Source organism: Apaloderma vittatum, unplaced genomic scaffold, assembly GCF_000703405.1.
Source record: "Apaloderma vittatum isolate BGI_N311 unplaced genomic scaffold, ASM70340v1 scaffold25730, whole genome shotgun sequence".
Classification (NCBI taxonomy): Eukaryota; Metazoa; Chordata; class Aves; order Trogoniformes; family Trogonidae; genus Apaloderma; species Apaloderma vittatum.
The window spans coordinates 1-6,982 of NW_009696618.1; the positions used below are offsets into that span (position 1 = coordinate 1).

General features: G+C 40.4%; 1 protein-coding gene across 1 annotated transcript; it reads left to right on the top strand.

Moving 5' to 3' along the window:
• Positions 1–5: 5 nt before the first annotated feature.
• Positions 6–5,374, top strand: LOC104268542 (MARVEL domain-containing protein 2-like; the record flags this gene model as incomplete). The annotated part of the gene is made up of 6 exons (XM_009875714.1): positions 6–335; positions 1,933–1,965; positions 3,054–3,190; positions 4,047–4,218; positions 4,640–4,690; positions 5,258–5,374. Coding segments are annotated over 6 exons (840 nt in total), but the record flags the coding sequence as incomplete, so codon positions are not given.
• Between the last annotated feature and the right edge of the window lie 1,608 nt (positions 5,375–6,982).

Here is a 6,982-nt window from a genome sequence, read left to right on the forward strand (position 1 = left end):
TGCTGGCACTGGGCATGTCCCTGTACTACCGCACCATCCTCCTGGACTCCAACTGGTGGCCGCTGACCGAGTTCGGGATCAACTTGGCCCTGTTCCTGCTATACATGTCGGCCGCCATCGTGTACGTCAACGACACCAACCGCGGCGGGCTCTGCTCTTACCCGCTCTTCAAGACGCCGATCAACGCGTCTTTCTGCCGTGTGGAGGGAGGTCAGACGGCAGCCATCATCTTCCTGTTTGTCACGGTCATCGTCTATCTCCTGAGCGCGGTGGTTTCCCTGAAGTTGTGGAGGCACGAAGCAGCCAGGAGGCACAGGGAGTTGGTGGAGCAGGAGGTGAGTCACGGGGCAGCGTTTTGTGCCTGCTGGCTGGTGCGTGGAGCACAGCAGTTGTGCAGCACAGCAGTTGTAACGCCTTTCGACGCCGAGGCCAGTCACAGCCTGGTGTCTTCCCACAGCAGGTCCACAGCTTTTTGGGAGCGAACTTTCACCAGTCTTAACAGTATTTGAAATCACCAAATGAAAGGTGTTTTTAAAACATCTGATCCAAATTCTTGGGCTTTTTTCTTTTTCTTTTTTTTGTTTTTTTAAAGTTCACTTTGGGCAGGAGCTGGTGCTGTTCTCCCTGTAATACTCCTCTGCTTCTGCTCAGGTGAGGAGCCACTTCCTGCTCCTCGTTTTCCAAACAAAGGAAGAAGTTAACAGTGTACTTGTTCAGTGGCTCAGCAGGGTTGGGCCTAAAGTGCTTATTTGGATACTGATTATTTTGGCGCTTTCAGCCTGTCAGCTCCTCTAGTGAATGACCGTAAAAGCATGAAATAATGATTTTTACTTGGCGACCAGCACTCCAAACTGCTTTTTTTCAGCTTCCCTTACAACAGTTGTCAAGAAATAATAGCAGTAACTGCCTGCATTTTGGAGTCTCCGTTTTCAGTCAATTTCATCTTTTCCACATCAAGTAGTTTGCATTAATGCAGGCCTTGTCGGTGATAGGCGCATTCCATACTCGCCTGGTTAATGATAAACTGTCACAGGAGAGACTTAGTCACTCTCAACTAGACAGTTCAAAGTCATTTCTGTAAAACCTGTCATACAAAAGCAACACCGAAAAATCTTGCTTTAAAAATAGATAAAACTTAATGCAGCATAAATATTAATGTGTATGTGAAACCTACATAAATCGTGGCCCCTCCTTAAGTTAGGCTTAAGAAATTTTCAGTAGGGGAGAGCAAGTTTAGAGCTGCATTTCTTCTGCTCAGTTACTGCAGGATGATTTGCAGCATTGTCACTGAGTGCTGGTTTCTACTGCACTGTCTTGCGTAAAACTGAGACTCCCCTTTCGAAGAGCACTTTGCAGCAATTCAATAAAACGTTTTTAACGAACTTTTAATGTGTCCTGCAAGAGTGAGGCAGTTGCTGGAACTGTACAGAAGGTGTTTGGTCACTCTTCCCTGTTACTACCCATGTCCTTTTATGCCAGTAACTTAATATTTATAAATAGAATGCTTTTATACTGTAGATGAGGACTGCTGTGCAGAACAGCTGCTGGCTGAGCTGCTGGTCAGCATGTTGTTGTGTTTTCCAGGCAATGGGTTGGGCTGGAGAGCATCACGAGTTTACGTGGGCTGGAACGTGAAATAATAAAGGAGACTGGGAAGCGGATGGAGTGTTTCCTGCAAGCTGTTCCTTGCAGCCATGCTCTGGGAGATCCTGTCTCTCACTCGGGGCTTTGGGTGGTTGTTTTCATTACAGATTTCTTAAGCAGTCCTTGAATTAATTTGAAGTTTGGAAATATTCCTTATGTTAGGTTTCTTCATACTTTAGTATATATGTAATTCTCTGTACAGTATTGTTTTGAAAAAGGTCAGATTTCAAGATTTGTGTAGTATTTTTGCTGCAAATAAAACTTACTGTTCTTTCCATTTTTTGATAGATGAAAACACAGTCCTCTTTTCCAGAAAATAAGGTAGGAAATGGGAATTTATTTTTCTGTTTACTGGTGTTTTCATATGGTTGTTCTTTCTCTTGTGAATATTTTGATTGACCTATCTGCGTATTTGGCTTGGAAGAGATGAGGTTTAATTCTTTAATGTAGTCCAGAAAACATTCTCCTACTCAGAAAATTCAGAAGAAGCCTCTAAAGAAATTACCACTCTACGTTGGGTTATAAAATTTACTGTCAATGTCGTGAATCGCTTTTATGAAGTGAAGAGTTCTGTAGTGTGTAGCACTGTGTGTAGCAGACGTGGCTATAGCAGCAGCTTGTCTGACATGATGCAGGTTTTGGAGGGTCTTGCTGCTCCTGGCTGCTGCTCCGTTGGGAGGGCAGTGGTGGGCGCGCAGCGGCGGGCGCTCTGCGAGCTGAGCTGGCTCCTGTGTCTTCTGAGAATGGTCCAAAAAGCTCCCTGTACGTTTTGAAGGATCAACAGTTTTGAGCTTCTGCCGCTGACAGATGCAGTTGCACACACTGCAAAGGTTGTGTAGAACCTCAACAGCAGATGTTGATGATTCCCAGAGAATTCATGGTGTATGTATTTCTGTCTTAAACTCCTCCTCTTGGACACTGTGAATTTCCAACCACTGTTTCCTCTGTTGCCTCAGTACTAGATGAGGATCCTGTTGTATGTGTCCTAAGATTCTATGTGATTTTGTTTCTGGATAGTGGGATAAATTGTGCAATAGAAAAAAAGGGTAAAAGGGAACTCCAGACAGCTGAGTGATAGATAACCAAGAAAAGTTCCCTAAATTAAATTTTTAAGACATACAGTACAAATGTTTCCAAGTCCTGAGAAGTTTTCATCTGTCCCTGGTACTACTGTCAGGACAAACTGAAGATGGGATACTATGTGAGAAACATGACTGTAACTCTTTACTAGTTTTCTCATAACGATAATGGTTGTAAGAAATACCTGTGTTTTGCTTTTACTGGTGCCTAATGCTTGTATCTCTGTTTTCAAGTGAGTTGGGTTTTTTGTGAATTATGTGTATTGCATTTAAAGTAAAACTGACATCATTAAGAGCTGTTTTGTGGGGGATTTTTATCTTTTACAACAGTATGGAAATGATGACAGACCAAGAGAAGAGGTGACATACAGGCAGCTTAAAACAGTGGAAAGGAAACCAGAACTCCTAAACGGTCACATCCCCGCAGGCCACATTCCTAAACCGATTGTGATGCCAGACTACTTGGTGTAAGTGACCCGACTTTGGTGAACAAACTAAGGGAAGAATACTTGAATGATTGTTTTCACTCAGCATTTCTCATGTATACACTCACACTTTCTCTGCCATGCATGTCCTATGGGAATTCATAAATATTTACTAAGTTAATGTTAAAATAGAGAGGCTGGGTCTTGTAATAATGGCATAGAACCAGTAGTGTAAAGAAGGAATCTGAAATTTAAACAAAAACACTCAGGCCTCAAACACTGCTTTGTGTTACAATCTAGCAAGTACAATAACTGCCCAAATGACAGAAGACCACCACACAGTTTAGAAAAAAAAACAATGCATTGGAAATTACTTGTCTCTTTAGCCCCTGGAAAATGATGACGTACTTCCTAAATGCTAGGTCTGTAACATGTTCACTTTGAAAGGGAAGGCCTTTCCATGGTGAAGTATGAGACCATAAATTAATTTTTATACTATTTGGCATAGACAAGGGCACAAACTTAACCACAAAAGGTTCCACCTAAGTATTAGGAAAATTTTTTTCACTGGGATGGTTAGCACAGGTTGCCTGGAGAGATTAGAGAGCATTCATACTCGGCAATATTCAAAAGCCTCCTGGACATGGTATTGGACAACCAACTCCAAGTGTCCGTGCGTGAGCAGAGAGGTTGGAGCAGGTGACGTCTGGAGGTCCTTTCCAACTGGAACGACTCTGTGATTCTGATGCTTTACATACATAAAAATTTCAGCAGGTAATGAGATTAGGAAACAATACAGAAATACATTATCAAGGTGAAGGGTCCATGTGTTTGTTGAAGTCCTATCTCTAAAACTAGTCCTTGAATGTTTTTATGTGGGTTTTTTTTTTTAATTAAGGAAATACCCAGCAATTCAAACAAATGAAATGCGAGACCGGTACAAAGCAGTGTTCAACGATCAGTTTGCTGAGTATAAAGAACTGTCTGTGGAAGTTCATGCTGTATTAAAGAAGTTTGATGAGCTGGATGCACTGCTGAGACAGCTCCCTCACCATCCTGAAAGCCTTTATGTAAGTACCTGTGAGGTGGGCTCACGGAAATCAGGGTGGTGTCAAGCAGTTGGCGACTGTCTGTAGCTGGGGCACAGTGTCTTGTCATGCTGGTGCGAGAGAAAGCTTCCCCAAATGCGTAATTTCTTGTTTGGTCATCAGTCAAGGTTACCAAGTTGCAATTAGTTGTATACATGCTTTTCTGGTGTGTTTGGTTTTGAGGATTTGGGGGGTTTTTAATGCTAATAGCTTTCAAGTTTGAGTTAGTGAAAATACATTAACTATAACTATTTCTCAAATACACAATATACAATTAAAATATTAGGACTGGAATACATTAATCAAATGAGAATTTTACTTCTGATGAGTATTCTGTTGAATTTACATGAAGATATGGAGCACACTCACAAAGTATTTAAAAATGTGTGGTCTCTCTCCTTAGGAACAGGAAAGGATATCAAAAGTTCTGCAAGAGTACAAGAAGAAGAAAAATGTGAGTGTTCTCAGATTTACATTGCTGGTGAATCTAATGAGTGTAAGTAGCCAACATACCTGACACTGGCTGCCATTCACTAGCCCATGGCACCTCCAGCTACTACTGGGTAATGTATATTTCAGCTTTTAAACCTTTGGCTAAATTAGGATACAACCCACTCCACTAATGCCAGCAACCTGCTTTGAGATTTTGATTTCATGAGCCAGACTGTGGGGGGGAAGGAGGGTGTGAGCATGACAGAAAACCCCCAACAGTTCCACATTTTCATCTTCTGGGAATATGTCTCCTCTTTTAGCATACCCCAACAGACCTATTGCAGTAGGATATAATTTATATTTTTATATCTACACTGTTTACTAAGTAACCACACCATGTAAAAGCAGAACTGCTTTTCCCAGCCTTTGATGAAGGAAGGGGAAGCAGGGAATAACAAATTGTGGTCGGGGAAAAAGAGTGTATTTCTGGAGAGTGTCCTTAACCAATAACATAACTGATAATAGGCTGTTCTTCGAAGAATCTGAAAGTGTAATATATTAATGGGGGTTTTTTTTGTATTTTTGGCAGGATCCTGCATTTCTTGAGAAAAAGGAGCGCTGCGAATATCTAAAGAATAAGCTTTCTCACATAAAACAACGAATTCAGGACTATGACAAAGTTATGAATTGGAATGTAGAAACTTAGCTCCGCCTTCACTTTGTGGATACTATTTTCTATTTTTTAAATTGATACATATATTTTAAACTATTTATTTACTCTTGAAACAGTACAACTGTGGGGATTACTTAATTACGTCACTTATTTAGATGTTGTACATTACTGGTAGGTTTTATATGCAGATCCAATCTTAAATCAATGTTATGAACTTACTACCTGATAAGTTTAGAATTTACATGAAGAGAGTGTAGAGAACTTTTGCTAATATTCTGCTTTTATCAGACAGTACACAGCCTGGCCTCTTAAATATGAACACTTTCTCTGAAAATACTGTATTTGCCAACTTGAAAAGCCCACCAGAGAAAGCAGCTCTAAAGACAATGTCGAAAGTGTGCACAGAAATGCCACTAGCAATGCCAGACCTTATTTGTAGGTGACATCTTAGTGACAGGAGGAAAAGTTGAGCTGTTCTTTCTGGGTGGGGTTGGCTCTTCTGGGTCATCTTAGTAGCAACTCATGGGCTTAAAGGCAAAACAGTTTACTCTTCATCAGGAAGTTTGCGTAGGCAGCAGCTGTTCATGAGCATGTTCATGAATTTGGAGAGTCAGGGAAGCAAAATTCTCACTCAAAGTATAAATTATTAGTTTCTTTTGTAAGGCCAGGTAAAATGTTTTAATAGACATACTTTCCAGAGCATATCTGCACAAATTAAATTTCTATTTTTGTATTTTACCTTGGGGATAGATTTATATATGCAGATGTTTTCATAAGCCAGTAATTTTTCTCTTTGAATCCTTTTTCACATCTGTTTATTTTTTTTAGTTACTAAAATTGGTAGATAGTTTCTTTGTACAGTTTTCTACAACTGCAGTTTGTTATGAAATACATTTTAATGGGGGGGGAGGAAAAAAACCAAAACACTAACCCACGAGCATAGCCATGTTATTCTATTGCTTATAAAGGCATTTTGTTAGAAGAAGGTGCTCTGATTATTTCAAATTTTTGTTAGCGATCATTTTTTCTTTAAAAGAAAGTTTTCAACTTTTGCCTTTAAATTAAGGCAAGACATCAGGAAAGCTGTTTCCAGTTTAGGACAGGGATGGCAGTCCCACCTAAGTTCCTTAGCACTGGAAATGCATCCACGTACCTCTCTCTGGCAGTGACGTCCCTTCTGATGTGTGTGTTCGTGCCATCCGTGCCGCAGTCCTGACAGCACAGTCCCAGTTCTGTGTTTATACAGGTGGCACTCTAATTTTATCAGCCACTGAAGTCCAAGAGTTTTGGTGGATGAAGTAAATAACACCATGGGAACGCTTAGAGAATTTGAAAACTTGGCACCGTTTCATTTGAACAACTGTGGTCTCGTCTACCTGCAAGATATCTGAATTTTGTAAGATATCTAAATAATTGCAAACTATTTTTTTAAACTTGGTTTTTAGAATGATGCATTATTTACAAATATTTTCACCTGTCTGCAGTCAGAGTACGATCAGTGCTGTGCCCTGTTCTTTCCCTCTTTACAGAGAGTTCAGGTTTCTGTCCTTTTCAACAAAAAGGAAACCTCTCTACCTTATACAGGAGCTGGGCCAAGTATTTTTTGTGTATTGTGCTGTATACTGGCTAAACTTTTCTTTA